Raw genomic sequence first — 17,645 nt, 5'->3', positions numbered from 1 at the left:
CGGACCTTGACCTCCTTCGAGGTTTCTCTCGTTCAACTCCGCCTCTCGCGCTTCAAGCTCCACTTCCCACTTGCTCCATTTTTTAAGCGTCGCCTTTAGATTCGTCTCTTTTCTGTGCAGCTCCTCTTTCAGCAAAGCCAAATCTCGGCCCATTTCGGACAGCTGCTGAGCTGTAGAGTCCACCTGCTGGTTTTGCGTCTGCAGCTCGGACTTCCAGCTGATCAACTCCCGCTCCTCCTTGTTTAAGTAGCGCTCTCTCTCTTTCAGCTCCTTCCCTTGGTCTTTGAGACGCTTCACGTTCTTCTGGAGATCCTGGCCGTGGCTGCTCAGCTCTTGCTGTTTGACTTCCAGAGCTCGGAGCAAACCTTCTATCTCCCGCTCCTTTCTCTCGATAGTCTGAGTTCTCAGTTTCACTCCTCGCTCGTAGTGATCACGCTCTTCTCGGTGCTTCTCGAGATTCACTTCCAGTTTTCGAAGCTCTTCCTCTTTCGCACCCAGTATGAGTCGTTTCTTGCTCAACTCTTCCTCATTTCTCCTCGTGTCCTCTTCCCTTTCCTCGACCTCCCTTTCCCTTTTCAACAATTTCTCTTCCATCTCCTCTTCCTTCATTCTCCACTCACTTTCTCTCTCCATCATCTGTCTCTCAGAATGCTCTCTCAGCTCCATCTCCGTCTGCAGCTTCTCACTTGCGTCTGTTAACACCCTGACCTCCAGATCTCTCTCTTTAAGAATGCTTTGGATTTCCTCGTATCCCCTCTGGTGTTTCCTCACCTCTTCTTCCTTCTCCCTCCTCAGCTCCTCATACTTGAATTTGAAATTGTCCGCCTCCTTTCTCATCTTCTCGCTTTGCTCCCGCAGCTCCTCGTTTAGCTGGCTTTCTTCCTCCTTGTCCCTGGATATCGATTCCACGCTCTCGTCTCTTCTTGCGATCTCCTTTTCGTATTCCTGAATCAAGCTCATCATCTCCTCCTCCATCTTGCCTGTGAGATTCTTCAGCTCTGACTTTGTTTGCTCGATCGTGAGCTTCAGCTGGACGAGCTCCTTCTCTTTCTCCTGCAGCTTCTCCATCACCTCCTCCACCTCCCTGTGTCTCTGAGCAAGAAGACTCTGTGTTTCTGTTATTTCCTCTGTCTTCTTCTCCAGGATCTCCGTCAGCTTCTTCATCTCGTTGTCCCTCGTCTCCTGCTCCTCCCTCCATCTCGTCTCCCTGGAGTCTGCTTCCTGTCTCAAGCTTTCAATCTCTGTCTCCTTCTCTTTTAACTTTCTCTCCATTTCGTTTAGAAGCTGTAGTTTCATCTCCTCCGTCCGTCTCCCTCGGTCCTGCAGTCGCTGCTCTGCCTCTTCCTCTTTTCTTTGGACGATTTCTTCAATGTCCTTTATGTGCTCGTTCAATTTCTCCATCACTCGTTCATTTTCTTCCAGTTTTTGCATCATCTGCCTCTTTTGCTTCAACCGATCCCTCTCTCTCTTTTCTTCTGTTAATTTTGAATGTTCTCTCAGCCCTTCTATTTCTCTGTCTTTTTCTTCCAGTCTTTCCTCCAGTTCTTTCTTGTAACTCGTTTCTTTCTCTTCCCTTTGTTGCAGTTTCTCCTTCATTTCATTAACATTCAGCTTCATCAGCTCACTTTCTTTCTCTTTTTCTCTCATTCTTTGTTCTGTCTCTTTCCTGTAATTTAAATAATCCATTTCTTTCTCTTTCTCTTGTTGTAGCTTAGTTTTAAGTTCTCCTACATTCAGTTTCATCTCTTCAATCTCCTTTTCTTTTTCTTCCACCCTTTTCTCCTTCTCTTTCTCAAATCTCTCTTTTTCCTTTTCACTCTCTCGCACTCTTTCTTCGACTTGGCTCAAGTGTTGTCGTTTTAACTCGTCTCTCTCTTGCAATTTTTCCAAAAGGCACTTTTCATTTTCTTGATTCAGTATTTCCCTCTCTTCTATTTGGGCAGAACACTTAAGTTGTAACTCTCTGATCTGTCTCTCTCTCTCTTGCATTTGTTTCTCACTTTCTTTTGCAAACTTTTCTCTCTGCTCTTCATTTGCTCTTTTTCTTTCTTCATCCATGTCTCTTATTTTTTCCTCGCACTGCTGTTGCACTCTTTCTACATCCTCCTCTTTTTCTTTCACTTTTCTATTTATCTCTCTCTGTTGTTCTGTCCTCGTCGCCTCCATTAGTTTTTCCATGTCCTTAATTTCTTCCTGATGCTGCTGTTTTAAATCTTCCATTTCTCTGTCTTTCTCTTGAATCTTTTGCGTCACGTCTTTCATGTGATTTGAATTAATCGTTTCTCTCTCTTTTTCATTTTCTCGCAGTGTTTCTCTTATTTGATTGTGATACTTCTGTTCCAGCTCTTCTATCTCCTGCTTGTTTGCTTTCACATGTTCCTCATTTTCTTTGGCAAAATGCTTTTTCAGATTTTCGATTTCTCTGCGGGTTTCTTCATTCCTGTCTCTTATTTCTTTTTCATGCTGTTGTCTGACCTTTTCCATCTCATCTGCCTTTTCTTTCACACTCTGTTGAATTTGTTCTTGGTGTTTAGCTTCTATTTCACTGATTTTCTTCGTCATCTGCTGATGCTGCAGTGTTGCTGTATCGAGGGCGAATCGTTTTTCCTCTGCAGCTCTCTTCTTCAGTTCCTCCTCGTCTTTATCTCTTTCAGACAGTTTTACTTCCATCTCTCTTTTTAGTTTCTCTTCCAGCTTTGTCACCTCCCTCTCTTTTCTCTCGAGAACATTGTCACAGTGTCGTTTTGTCTCGTCCATTTCTGCTTTGAAAGATTCTAGTTGTTCCTTCCACTCTGCTTCTTCTCTCTTGTGCCGCTCCACAGCTTCCTCCAGTTTCTTTCTCCACTCCTTCTCCTTCGCTCTAATGGCGTCCTCCCTCCTCTTCCTCTCTTGTTCACTATCCACGCCGGCACGTTCAAGGTCAAGTAACTTTGCTTGCTGCTCGTCGATTCTCTCTGTCAGCTCCTCGACCTCTATCTCTCTCAGCTCCAGGTTCAGCGTCGCCTCCTCTCTCTCTCGTCCACTTTGGTTCAGCGCGACGCGGATTCTCTCGTTTTCTACGCTCAGATCCTGTACTTCTCTCTCTTTATCCTCCGTCAGCCAGCGCATCCTCTCCTCCAGCTCTCCGAAGTCCTGCTTCCTTTCATCCATCCTCCTGTCTTCTTCCTCCTCCTCCTCCTCTTCCCGTTGAACGTTGGCCTTCCCGGGCGATTTCCCCTTCCTCTTCCAATCAAACAACCACCTGATGCTCTTCATCTCCCTCTCCCTCACGTTCTTCAGCTCCCCCTCCTGACGAAGCATCTTGTCTCCCATCTCCTTCAGGCGCTGGTTGACCTTTTCGTTCCTCTGTCGGCTCAGGTCTCTGACGTCCTGAACCAGACTTGAGAAAGCCTCGCACCTGTTCATTGTCGCCATCTTTTCCACTTTCTCCAGGAGCTCTGTCACCGTAGTGGAGCCTCCACCTCCTCCTCCACCTCCGTCTGCACTGCTGACCACATGGTACCTGCCGCTGCATTTCTCCATCAGCCACTGCAGGTCCCGGCCCCCGCCCTGGATGTGCTGCTCAAAATCCAGCCCCTCCCGGAGCTGATCCCCGTGGGTGAACAGCAGGATTGTGTGTCTCCACACGCCCTCGCCCAGCAGCTCCAGGTGTTCCCTCACATGTCCTCCACTCACCAGCGTGTCCACCCTCAGCGTCAGCAGGAGCGCGTGAGGCCCCGGCGGACACAACGCCACGCCACTGATGATTTCCCTCCTCATCCTCTCCGGCGTCGCCCCGGCCACCCCGGCCTCCCAGCCCGGTGTGTCCACCACCGTCACCAGCCGCTTGGCCACCTCGGCCTGTCGACGGACGCACTCCTCTGTTACCCCCCCTGCTTGGAAGAAGCCTGCTTGGCCGAGGATAGTATTCCCAGCGGAGCTCTTTCCGGTTTCACGCTCCCCGAGGAGAAGCAGCCGGACCTCGTGTAAACGTCTGGGAGCTTTGGAGAACGAGTGGTGAGCGTCCAGCTCGGAACCCTGAGGACCATCACCTGCCAGGAGCAAAGGGAAGGAAACTAATTACTTCTATTGAATCTATTCCCGGCCTATAAACATCGACTATACATCAGTTCACAAAATTGTTTCTGCTCATGTGCAATGGTCCTCCTCCTTTTATCCCTATTTTGGGCTCCACCACATCCTGATAGAATATATCTAGATGGTCTTACTTAAAATGGTTGCACATGTTTGATGAAACAAATGAAATTCAACCATACAGGAAATGAAATGAGGCTTTAAAAAAGTGTTGTTTCAAATCATCCATTTGATTACTGTAAAAATGTTGATTACATTTTTGCATATACTCAGCATGTTTTTGACAATCTGTTTCAAACCCTATGGCACCGAACACTGTCTGAGCTTAATTATGAAATAAAAAGCTGTTTTATGAATGAATCAGACTGAAGAACTCACTCATCAGAGCAGCTTTGATGGTTCCTCTCTGCATCTGTGCCTCCATCTGCCTCTGCTTCTTCCTCCTCTCTCTGGCTCTCCTCTGGCCGTCTGCTTCCAAACCCAACAGAACCGAACTATCCATCTCCAGATGACTGTTCCCGTCTTTCTTCTCCTCCACCATCTGCTCCAGCTTCCTCATCAGCTCTTGAACCTGCTGCGTCCCGTCACCTCTCCTCAGATTGTTCACGACATGATATCTGTTCCCACACTTCTGGAGGAGCCTCTGAAGCGCCGGTCCGCTCGTCACGATCCGTTGCTCCATGGTGGTCCGGCCCAGCTCGTCTCCCCTGGTGAACAGCAGCATGGTGTGCTCCCAGACTTCACTTCCCAGAGGCTCCAGGTGCTCCTCCATCTCCTGGATGTAGGCGTCCGTCACTGAGGCACAGGAGCGAACCACCAGGAGCACAGCGTGGGGTCCAGGAGGACACAGTGTCACGCTCCGCAGGGTCTCCCTCCTCACCCAGTTGGGGGTCCTGTTGAGAGGGTAGTACCACTCCCACCCAGGGGTGTCCACCACCGTGACTCTCCTGCCCGCCACATCTGCTCCCCCTATCACACACTCCTCCGTGGGCCTCCCGCTCTCGAAGCCTCCCACTCCTCCCAGGACGGTGTTGCCCGCCGCGCTCTTCCCGGCTCCTTTCCTGCCCAGTAGAACCAGTCTGAGTTCTGGGAGAGCTGGAGGCAGGTGTGAGGCCATGGCAGCCGGCAGACTCTCATCGGAGAAGAAGGGGAGAAGGACTTCCTCAGTGCAGAGCACCGGATAAGCTGAATGACACAGAAGACACAAAAGGAACAAAATCATTCATTGAACCTGAGTTCATACTTATTTTTCTTAATTGTTTTACCTCAATAAGCACATACTTGTAAATTTCCTACCTCAACAACATACCTCAACATATGATTAGATCCTTGTGTTATGTGCTGTAGCTTTCGTAACAAATTGATGTCAGAACTAAGCACATAAAGAAGAGCTCAACAAAAAGACTCACCACCGTTCGGCACAGCGATTAGACTGCAGTTCTCATCTGTGGTATCCATCACCTCGCCGTCCCAGCACTTCCTCTTGCTCTTCCTCTTCCTCTTTTTGGTTCCTGTGTGTCTTTTCACAGAAAGAACTTCTCCAACGTCATTGCAACAGAGAAGAGAAACACCCCGGTGCTACTTTCATCCAAAGCGAAGATTCGTGCTGCGCAAACCGGAGACGGAAAGTGGAAGACTCGCCGAGTCATGTGACCCAGCTGTGGTTTCCCAACGTCTGTTAGATGACAGGAAGTATAGAGGTGGCACGGCGAGCTTTTGTGACACAGTTGTAACATGTTTGCAAAAACACACGCTGACAACACACTGGTGTCTACATGCACACGGTTGCAGGTATTTCTTCACATATGCTTCACATATAGAACAAGTGATTGCATTCTGGGACGTGTGCAGGCTTCATGATGAGCGCTGCAGAGCTCACTACACTGTCCTGTGGTGAACGTGTGGCACTTCTGTTTCCTTTCCCCACAGGCCAAGTGATGCAAGCTAATTCAAACTTGTGGTTTGAAGCACAATGTGAAGAAACAGCAGACAGAGTGTACATCTAAAATACAGCTCTTAACAAAGTGGAAAACTCTTCAAACAAACTGAATCGAGTGACTTCAAATAAGGTTCCAGACGTTGAACTGTAAGTTATTTAGTGTTTCACCTCAAAACTCAAATGGTGAAATCAGCCAACTCATAAATATCAGTCACCTAAATATGTCTGTTTTTTTTAATCGGCAAAATTAATTAAAGAAACGTCCCATTTCACAATGTTACAGAAAGGGATTCAAATGTTCCTGGATCCTCCCCTTTGTACAGATTTTCACTTTACGTCAGTTCTGTGAAAAGTTGACGTCTGTAATTGTTGTTGGTACAGTTTTGTTTTTGTGGTATTTTCTTGGTGTACGTGTTGATGGGTAAACGCCAAATCGACACCAACACGGAGCAGCCGGTGATTGATGAGCATGTGCATCTCTTTTCCAACAGTGGTCTCATTGTGTGAGGAGCCAGAACCCGTCAGCATGTGGTCGGAGCCGCCTGCTGTCGCCGCTCCTTGGCCGAGCGGCATCCCTGGCTGCGTCACACGGTACAACACGTCCTCACGTCCAGCCCGGGACCATGAACACACATTACATCACTTCCTTCATGATTCACCCTTTCCTTCAGGGTGGATTAAAAACAAACCCTGTTTATGGAAAAGGAGTGAATCAGCCGAATTGATTTGGTGCCGTTATTGAGGTCTGTTAAGTGTTTGGTGAGTTTTACCACGATGTGCTGCTTTTTGTAAATGTCATATGAGGCACTTTTTTTACTTTGGGCTCCTGCAGCAGCTCCTCCCTCCAAACATGAGGCTGGGTGACATCTGAACGACTACTGCTCTGAATCCATACACTTTATACAACATGCACATATGCATCGTTGCTCCTGATGTGAACTGCTCCATCAGGACGATAAGTGCTCGTGGAGTGCACATCCTCTCGGCCTTTAAAGGGGAATTAAACTGTATTTATGTGATGGAAAATCTTGTTGGCAAGAAATGAATTGAAGGAAATCTTCTGCCCGGTGTGGTTGCTCTTTAATATGCTTCAACACAGTGTCAGTGCCAATATGGAAAAGAAGTGAACAAGCTAGAGTGACTGTAGAAAGTGGTTTCAGAAAGTAAGAGGCGTGTCAGCGGTTGTGGTAAAAGTACAACTAACACTCAAAGTGAAAGATGTTTTAACTCAAACTGTGATCTTTCTCTTAATTCGTTTATTTTTGTTTTATTCTGTGGAAATGTCTGCTTCATATCATCCACCAATGAAACTAATATATACATTTTATACTAATAACACATTTACTCTTTGATACTAATATACAACCTATATATTTTTGGGTGTGGTTTTTTTTAAGGTATTACTGGTTTCTATACCAAATACCACACATACTTATGCTATGTATCTGCTCTATGTTGTGTGAATTAAACTACTTACAGTAAAAGTCAAAAGAAGTATTGAGTCACTACAACTCAAATAATGATCTTTCCTCAAATCAATTCATTTGAGTTCTGGAGTGAAAGTTTAATTTGTTGCATGATTGGCTTTTGATCTACAATTAAACCCCAAACCATAAATAAACCCAGAGGAGAAGAAGAGAGGACAGCTTGGTTCAGTGACCGGAGGCCGACACACACACTGGGTGGGTCCTGACGATATCATAAACCGAAAGCAACACTTCTAACAAACCACACGAGTCCCGACAAACCACATCACCGTCGGACGCAGAACACACCTGTGACCAAAGAGACGGAATTCAAACACTAAAATGAGCAGAACTAAAGAAGAAACAAACATCTAGAAATAGAATCAGTCGGAGCTCCGGCTGTGAACAAACGATGCAGCCGCAGAACTGGGTGCAAGATAAATATGAAGAATCAGCAAAACTGAATTAGCACATTACACGTGTTACAAAACCAAAATCTATGTCAGACTCCATTTAAAATAATGAGGATTTTAACTTGAAAAGTCGAAAAGCAGGGGGGAGTCGGGACACTTTCATCTTCAACTAAACCTATAGCAGAAAGCTATATTTGCACGTAACGACATCTGGTTTTAGTCGATGCTGTTGTTGCCAACCAGAGAATTTAAGGGGGTTTGGAGCCATTCTTGGGGGGGGGGCTCTCAACTTGGCAATCGCTTTGCCAACGATGTAAACCTGGTTGTTAACCCTGTGATGGACTCGTTTAACAACCCAGGGTTCACCAGGATTCATCCCGAGGAGAACATGAACATCTGTGAACATTAATTGCAATTCATCCAGTGGTTGTGAATTAAAAAAAAATCGAAAAAAATCGGAAAAATCGATATTGCATAAGTTGAGAGCAATCATTTAGTCATTAAGTGTGTGTGTGTTCGTGTGTGTGTCCGTGTGTGTCCCATGTGACAGCTGTGGTCCATGACTTCCTGTCCGAGCCTCATCGAGCTGTGGTTTGTGCCGAGATGGTAGATTCCACATCCTGCTCCCAAGTTGGACCGACCACAACAACACTTTTTCCCTGCAGAGGTCTTAAACACACACACACACACACACTCACACACACACACACTCTGCAGGGTATATAAGCAGAAGCAGAGGCGTCCCGGGCGGAGAAGCAGCAGCAGACTGACTCCAACCAGCAGCAGCTCCTCTCTCCAGATTCCTCTGAGACGAATCCAAACATTTCTCACGTAAGTCAAACTTCTTTTCTAATGCAACGGCTTTAATTGCAGCAAAATTCCTCACAAGTTCAGTAACTTCATCTTCTTTATATCTTCCAGATGTGACAATGCATATTAATTAGCTGATACATCTGAGTCATTTAAAAAAAATGTTTTGCAGCTCTTGTGCAACGCTTGAAACCAACAGATTTATTTGTTGCAGCACTGAAAATCTCCGTTCTGCTGCTAAACCTGTTTCTTCTGTGTCAGCATTTGTCAGAGTCCTGTCAGAAAACACATCTTTGCATATTTCACAGAAGTGTCTAACAAATAGAAAAGTACTTATATTAGAATGAGAATTTGGTTGTACTTGAACATATAGTACTCTTAAAAATGTCCTTAGAAACTTTGTACTCGTTAGCTTATAATATGACAAAAAGCTCTGGGTTCACAGCTACAACATGGAACTGTAACAATAATCTACATTGTAGATTATTTATGCTCTGTTGTGTTCAATGGGATCGAATTTTCACTCCTTATTTATCTGTACTTGTACTTCTTAGTTATTTGAATATATTGAGATGAGACAATTACAGACAGAAAATCACAAAGCAACAATTTCAACATGTTTGATTATCAATCAAACAACCATTAGTGGTTTTCTAAGTTAAAATGCAGAAGGTTCCTGCTTCTCAAATAAGAAATTTGACAGACCTTCTTTGACTTTGAACGTTTTATAGCAAACTGACTATAGATAGATTTTGAACTATTGGATCAAACAAGAACTTTGTAAATATTACATTTATGTTTGAGGGCATTTAATGGAATAGAAGAGAAAAGCAATTAATAAAAAGAACAATTGGTTATAGCCATGTTAATCCAGTTGCAAATAGCCGAATATTGTTGGGAGTCTTATGAGAGAAAAGATTTATTTCCACCAAAATCATTAACAGAGTCTAAAAAGGTGAAAAACAATAAACGTGAATGAATAAAAACTACCTGGCCCCTGTGGTTATAAAACAAACTGTTAAGTCGGACTCAGCTCTCGGTGTGAACACATCAAAATCAACACAAACAAAGACCCTCAGTGTTCTCACTGTGACTCATTGAGCTAAAAACGACTTCAACCCCCTTCAGCCCACACGGGGTCCGTCGTTATGATGATGTAAGAATGTGGTCAGGCTGATTTAACATTTAAACACACAAACATCTGTTTTCATGAGATGCTACAAACACCTGCCCGAGGAGTGGAAACACTCTGAGTTACATAATGTGGACGTGTGCTGGACCAGGAGGGAAGTTTGGCTGAATGAGTCACTCCACACAGTGAACGCTCTGTTTTCACCTTCAACACCAGCTGAGATGTGCTGACGCGTGTTTTCTCTGCGGCTCAGCACAGCGACGAAAAGAGACAGACTTTGTTAGTTTAAATAAATGCAAAAGTTTCCATAGTGTATTATTTTAACTGATGCAACACTACTTTGTTGTAGCCCGTTCAGAAAATGTCACACTTTTATGTTGCTGGGTTTGATCAATAACAATGTCTCATATTCGTTGACATTGTTATACTTTTATATGTACATTTGTTATATAAAAAACTACTAAAAGCTAGAAATATAAATACTAAAAAAAAAATACAGCAGTCCTGTGTACGTAAACACTGTATTTTAGTTACATCTAACATTTCTGTGACACGAGTACAATGCAAGTTCAACAACCACAGTACAGCTTGTACTACCACTGGTACTGTGGGTAACAGTAGTACAGCTCAAGTTATTACTACCATCAGTACTCCTACTATGTGATATTTTACAGTGTATTTTGTGTTACTTTACTTTACACGTAAAATGTAATAAACAGGAAGATGTAACTTCATAATAAGATGACATCCCACTAACGTAAACCCTGTGAGGCTGAGCTTTGTCTTTTAATAGACGTGATTAATGGTCTGTGTTGAAACTGAATCTTCCTCTGTCCGCGACCACAAAGTCACAAGACAATATTTGTGAAGTGAAAATAAACCACGAACACTTTCTTTAGCAGCGTCTGACATGAGGAGCAGAGACTCTGAAACCCATGTGCAGCCCAACCCACAAACACACATGGAAACACACATGTTAATACACATGGAAAACATAAACGTCTTTGAAACTGCTCTTTGTACTTCTCAAAGCGTATTGGAAATGTCATCATTCAAAGACTGTTACATTTTTATTCCCTTTACTTTATGGCTTTCCCATTTTGAAAACGTTTCTTTCATGAATAAAAGTGCTGAGGACTCAGTCACACACACACACACACACACACACACACACACACACACACACACACACACACACACACACACACACATGTTTCCACTTGTTTCCACTTGTTCCACAGATGTAAAGCAGATGAGCATGAAAACACCTCCTGAGGAGAGGAGTGGAGCCTGATTGGAATTCTTTAGAAACCGCATACACAAACTACAAAGACGCAAACTAGTGTACAAGCACATTTCAGACATGACATCAGACGAGGGGTGTGTGTAACCCTACGAAATCTAAGTTTTTCTGGTAAATATGTGAGAAACAATAAGGAAACGTTGTCCTTTCTCCTCTTCCAGTCCTGAGAGGGATCATCTGCCCTGAGCTATCGCCACCATGTCTGATCAAGGTGCCACCGCAGCTCCGTCCCAGGCCCCCCCCCCACCCTCTGGACCCCGTCCCAAGGTGACGAGCCGCGGCCGCACCTCGGTTCCCATGGCCAGCGCCAACTCCGACTCCACAGACATCCCTGAGTTTGAGTTCTTCGGAACCCCGAGAGGACTTCCACCTCTGACCGGTGAGGGAACAGTGCTTATTCATCTTATAACATTTTTCTTTGTTGTATATTTACCCTCAGGAAAAAGACTGTGTGTTAATGGATGAAATTTCCTACTTGCAGTTTAAAATAGAGATGAACAGATGTCACACTGCCTCCTGGCTGGAGGAGATAAAGTCCTTTTCCCGGCAGTGACACAGTTTACAGTAACTTTTGCACATGACTGACACGTGATTGACGTCCAAACAGGATAAACTCCACTGACTTCCTGCAGCTCGTCGCCACGCCGACGCCTGTTTTATTGTGAAAGAGCGACCGGGAGATAACCAGATGTTACAGGAATTTATTATGATGCAATGTCATTTGCACATGTGGCAAATTAGATTATAGAAGAAAATCTAATTGGAAGAAAATAACAAATGAATAACTGATCAGGTTTTTTTGGGAGTGAACAAGTTTCCATTTTTCAGAAACTTTTCGGCATATATTTTTTGAGTGGACAAATGATTTGAAGCCTCCCTCACTCCTCGCCTCTGTGTGTGCAGAGTTTCTCGACATCACCGGGGTGGACATGATGAAGAGGCCAGATGACGGCAACACAATACCACACCACACCATGTATTTCAACACCAACCATCTCATCGTCCGCCGGGGACAAGAGTTCCAGGTCAAGGTCACCTTCAACCGTCCCTACGACGCCGAGAAGGACAAGTTCGCTGTGGAGTTTGTCATCGGTGAGTGAAGTGCTCTCCTTCTTAATCACCAGTCAAATTATTTCTTAATAGCACATAAATTCAACTTTTAACCTCATGGAAGTTTTAATATGAATTTAAAGAATATTTTTTAACCAAAGTTTCCAAAAGTTTAGTTTAGTTTCATTCCATAGTTATTAAACAACTTTTAACTGGTGTACAGTTTATTATTGAGTAGAGTCGTTATCTTAAGAATTGCCACAATAAAACACTTTTCAGCACCTTGTTTAATTTTATTTAATTTTCATCCTGTATTTCCCTAAATATTTTTTGTGCAGCAACTTGTTATGTACTTGAAATACAGTGTGTTGTGCAGTATGTTTTGATCAAATCTTTTTCACGTTGACCTTCATGCAGTACCTTGCTCTGACCCCTAGGCTCCAGCCCTCAGTACAGCAAGGGCACCTACATCCCCGTCTTCCCCACCAAGGATCGTCAGAGCTCCTGGAAAGGCCGGGTCACAGACAAGTCAGGCAACACGGTCACCATGGGCGTCACTCCTACGGCCAGCTGCATTGTGGGGAAGTACCACATGTACGTCGCCGTGGCAACGCCCTTCGGCATCCGCAGGACGACTCGGGAGGACGAGCGAGACCTCTACATCCTCTTCAACCCCTGGGTGGCAGGTCGGTTCGGGCCTCACCTCATCAACACTTTGTTTCCCGTTGCTTGTGTCTCACCCTGATGTTCACAAACATCCTCACGCCCTTCTCTCAGATGACGCTGTGTTCCTGGAGGACGAGAGAGAGAGGGAGGAGTGTGTGATGACTGAGATGGGGATCATCTACCACGGCGCCTACGACGATGTCTCGGAGAGAAACTGGAACTATGGACAGGTTGGACACAAACTCACCAACGACTTTAAGACTTTTTTTTTACCCACTAAATGTTCTGATCTTTTCCTTTAGTTTAACCATGGAGTCCTGGACGCCTGCCTGTACATCATGGACAGGTGTGAGATGCCCATCACCAACAGGGGAGACCCCGTCAAGGTGACCAGGAAGGCCTCTGCTATGGTGAGGGAACATTCATGGTCATTGTTTGTAACTTTAACTGAGCAACAGCGCCCTCTGCAGACACATCGGGTGATTCAATCAGTTATCCCACTCACTGATAGAGATGCTGTACTATACAATTCACTGTTCTTGGGCATATGTGGTGAAATAGTCCATAAATACAAAAGATATTTTGATTGTGTAGATGTTTTTATTCGACAATATTATGACATTGATATCACCATATATACTTATAAATAAAGAGATGTTTGATGATGTAATAATCAATTTGTATTTATGACTTGATAATTCAGTCAAAAGGGAAAAAGTTAAGCTAAATTGCAGGAACTTGTAATAGCTTCTTTCCACTGTGTTGTATTGTATTTGATTTGTCGTTCTCAGCTGAACTCTCGTGATGACGATGGCGTGCTGGTGGGGAACTGGAACGGCGACTACTCCTACGGCGTGGCGCCCACGTCCTGGACCGGCAGCACCGACATCCTGCTCAGCTACGCCAACAGCAAGATGCCCGTCTGCTACGCTCAGTGCTGGGTCTACGCCGCCGTCTTCAACACCTGTGAGTTTCCACTTCCTCTGAGTTAAATTACCTCACGTTAAAGACAGAGACGTCTTCATGAGTTGGTTCAATTGTCAACCACCTCTTGATTTCCCATCTTGCTTTTCGTTAAATGATTGCCGCCTTGTCCCAGTTCTGCGCTGTCTGGGCATCCCGTCCCGAGTCGTCACAAACTTCTACTCGGCCCACGACAACGACGGGAACCTGACGACCGACATCATCCTGGACGAGAACGGCAAGATCGACCGCAACCGCACCAGGGACTCCATCTGGTACCACGTTGTCCTTGACATTTTAACTTTTTAACACATTTTTGATCTCCCGGTGATGGTGAGGCTGCAATTGTCAAATATATCTGTGAAACACTTTTATTAATTTAGTGGTCTTTACAATTTTAGCACCAAACCCCAATTTCAGACTCTGGTCTGTGTTCAGGTATTTTTTTAATGAAACCTTATTCCTTGTCTCCAGAGGATAATTCTGAATGACTCCCTGACCTTTTCATTTGGCAATGACATTAATCAGGCACATTCATGCTTCTCAGAGGATGAACCATATTGAAACATAATCAATCAGATTTGCTGGACACCTTCAGGCTCCTGTAGAGAAAACTATGATTTTAATGACCTAAATTAGACAGAACTAGTGAAACTATGAGGATGACAAGTTTAGATAATGATTCATATAACTTCCTGATAATATGTAAACTAATGTTGGTGGTTGTCAGGAACTACCACTGCTGGAACGAGTGCTACATGTCTAGGCCAGATCTCCCTCTGGGCTTTGGAGGTTGGCAAGTTGTGGATGCGACACCACAGGAGACAAGTGATGGTACGTGATGATGATGATGATGTGGAATAGCTTTAAATACAGTGCACTGATGATCAGTATTTAATCTGCCACTCCATGATTCATTCAGGCATGTACAGATGTGGTCCTGCCTCAGTCCAGGCCATCAAACACGGGCAGATTTGCTTCCCCTTCGACGCTGCCTTTGTCTTTGCCGAGGTGAGTGTGGTGCTCCCGCCTGCAGCGCCTAGGAAAGTTGTTATTTCACACTGTAGCCGTAGTTTCCCTCTGCTGGGGGGGCAGCCTGAGGTTTTATGGTGTTTTCTCCATACAGGTCAACAGCGACGTGGTGTTTTACTCCCGGAGGAAAGACGGGACCATGGAGCCGGTCAAAGTGAACCGGACTCACGTCGGCCGCATGGTGTTGACCAAAGCTCTCGGAGACTTGACCAGTCGTGATATCACCGACCAGTACAAGTTCCCTGAAGGTCGGTGACCCCCTCCTTTCCTCTTTATCTAACTTCAGAACAGGCACTGACATGAATATACTAAGTCACACTCAAAGCAACATGATGTAGCTTGAACTGAGCAACAGCGCCCTCTGCAGCCACACGCAGGATATGCCCCCAAGAGGCTGGCATCTGAGTCCAGGTTTTTAGTGTGGGAATCAGCTCCAGTTGGCTTCATTCTGGTTCGATTCACCCTGAGCTTCACTTTGAAAAGAGGCAAAATACTCGGGCCAATGCTGGTTGGCTTCATTTGACGACAAATCAGGAATGAGTTTGTATTCTGACTGCTTAAAGCCCAAATCCTTTTGTTACTGGGGGAATGAGAATAGTTTCCTCTCAAGTAAAGAGAAAGTACCAATACTTCCAGATGATGATCAGAGAATCAATTCATCCCTCTACATCTGTTTCAATCATCCACTACAGGCAGTGCAGAGGAGCGGACCGTGATGGAGAAAGCAGAGGAGTACGGCTGCAAACGAGAGAAGTCGGAGCCCCCCGAGGCCGACGTGGACCTGGTCCTGCCCACCATGGAGATCAGCGTGGGCGACGACTTTGAGCTGAGCCTGGAGTTCGTTAACCGCAGTGACCAGCAGCGAACCGTGGACGCCTACATCAGCGGCAACGTGGTGTATTACACCGGAGTCACCAGCTCGGAGTTCCTGTTCAAGACTCCCTCAGTGACCATTGAACCCAACAGTAGTGAGTCCTCTGCCTCGGAAATCTGGGAATCTTAATAAGAGCACAGAATAAGAAAAAAGAGATCAGCGTTGTGTTTTCACCTCCTGCAGCTGTGAAGGAGTTGGTGGACGTCAAGTCAAAGAAGTACATGAAGCATCTGGTGGAACAGGCCAACCTTCACTTCATCTTTACTGGGAAGGTCGAGGAGACCGGCCAGATCGTCACCACCATGAAAGTGGTCACCCTGCACAACCCCAAAGTCACCGTTGAGGTCTGAAATAATACGTTTCTCCATAGATCTATTTGGGGGTACACGTCCTGAATTTGTTCAATTGTTTGTGTACTTCAGGTATCCGGTGGAGGCAAAGTCAGTGAAGAGATGATGGCGAGGGTCCAGTTTACAAACCCCTTCACCTTCAGCCTGGACGACGTCTACATTCGCATGGAAGGACCCGGGGTCATGGCGCCCAAGTCCAAATATTACAGGTGAGCTCTCAGGCCGAGCCGCAACACATCTGAGTGCAAGAGGAACCGATCTCAGCAGGAGCCTGGGCAAGCTGAGTGCGAGAGCGAGGTTTTGGAAAGCGTTTTTTAATCTGAACGTGAAATCAACAAGTCCTGCTCTCAAACTGAAAGATGGATAATGAATAAAGATAGGAAAGAAAACAAACACAGATATTTCCTATAACTTGCATTCCTGATTTAATATTTAAACACAACAAAAGTTAAACAGCATTTTTTAGCACATAAAATGTCCTTTTCCTTCGCGACACATAAATGAATGTATGCAATAACAGTAAAGTGATGAGTCATGTTGTAGTACAGACTTGTTTACAGCTATGTTTGGCTCCTTGTTTCGATTTTTTGGGGCTTATGCTTTATTGGTAACACTGGAATGTTCCCTGGTTTCAGTCTGATCCCAGGAGGCTCCTCTTTGACCTGGACCGAGTACTTCACCCCCCAGAGAAGCGGCTCCACCAGAGTCATCGTCACCCTGGACTGTCCCGCTCTCAGGCAGGTCTCCGGCCAGGCGTCCATCACCATCCAGCCCTGAGGGACGCCACAGAATCACCCACATCATTTAACTCACCTACACTTTAGCCAGAATATAAACCTATATTATAGACTGTAGACAACAGGTAGCATTTATAACACAATGGGGTAATTGAAATAGTTTTGTCCTGTGAGATACAAACTAGTGGATCCACACAAAATGTTCTATCATAGTTAATTTTGTCTTTTTGACCATTTGATAGCTCAAATGTTTTCATATGAGGATTATTTCTTAAATTTAAAGTTCCAATAATCAGGTTTATTTCCACTGGGGAGTAGAATTACTCCCAAAACATCTAAACATAAATACTTTATGGTCTTAATAATTTGAAACGACCTGGATTTATCAGATAGTAAATGTTCCATTAAAAATAATGAGCTAAAAAAAGGCTGAAAAGCTCAGATGGATATTTGTCTGTGAAAATTAGAAACTAAACTGATGTTAATGTACAAATTTCATTTACAAAATACTGATTAATGCAACTTTAACTTTTCCAATGGAAAATGTAGCCCTGCTATGCAACAACAAATACATTTAAACTGTTGTGTTTTAGTTAGTGTTCTGACAACTCTTTATATAAACGTGTAACAGATCAAATGCAACCGTCAAAAACAATAAAACATCCACACCTGCCTGGTTTTGTGACATGTTGCTGTGATGGAAATTCATCTTGAGAGTTGAAATAATGAGATTCTCAGACTGGAGTTGCCTTTGAGTATTTTTATTAGGAAGCTCTGCAGAGGTTACACAACAAGCGTGGGTGCTCACAGTGGAACTGACCCAAAGTCTAAAAAAG

At 44.7% G+C, this 17,645-nt stretch overlaps 2 protein-coding genes across 2 annotated transcripts in view; one reads left to right on the top strand and one right to left on the bottom strand.

The window, feature by feature from the left end:
• Window positions 1-5,532, bottom strand: part of si:dkey-185m8.2 (trichohyalin) — a 6,399-nt gene extending 867 nt beyond the window's left edge. The window contains exons 1-4 of the mRNA XM_061066663.1: window positions 5,484-5,532; window positions 4,453-5,259; window positions 2,011-4,031; window positions 1-1,896 (exon numbers count right to left, since the gene is read on the bottom strand). The exon at window positions 1-1,896 is cut by the window's left edge and continues 144 nt beyond it. Of these exons, the coding sequence (XP_060922646.1) occupies window positions 1-1,896; window positions 2,011-4,031; window positions 4,453-5,259; window positions 5,484-5,532 (4,773 nt within the window). The remainder of the gene's footprint in view (window positions 1,897-2,010; window positions 4,032-4,452; window positions 5,260-5,483) is intronic.
• A 3,117-nt stretch (window positions 5,533-8,649) lies between these two features.
• Window positions 8,650-17,517, top strand: f13a1b (coagulation factor XIII, A1 polypeptide b). Its single transcript, XM_061066021.1, has 15 exons — window positions 8,650-8,723; window positions 11,299-11,516; window positions 12,041-12,229; window positions 12,625-12,873; window positions 12,965-13,083; window positions 13,156-13,263; window positions 13,645-13,819; window positions 13,953-14,091; window positions 14,547-14,650; window positions 14,739-14,827; window positions 14,943-15,096; window positions 15,541-15,816; window positions 15,906-16,066; window positions 16,145-16,281; window positions 16,708-17,517. Exons 2-15 carry the CDS (start codon window positions 11,336-11,338, stop codon window positions 16,847-16,849), a joined length of 2,223 nt encoding a protein of 740 aa, XP_060922004.1. The 5' UTR covers window positions 8,650-8,723; window positions 11,299-11,335; the 3' UTR covers window positions 16,850-17,517.
• The last annotated feature ends 128 nt before the right edge of the window (window positions 17,518-17,645 follow it).

The sequence above is a fragment of the Limanda limanda genome, chromosome 22 (assembly GCF_963576545.1).
Source record: "Limanda limanda chromosome 22, fLimLim1.1, whole genome shotgun sequence".
NCBI lineage: Eukaryota > Metazoa > Chordata > Actinopteri > Pleuronectiformes > Pleuronectidae > Limanda > Limanda limanda.
The sequence above is the reverse complement of the archived record's forward strand: the minus strand, read 5'-3'. Positions and strand labels throughout refer to the sequence as shown.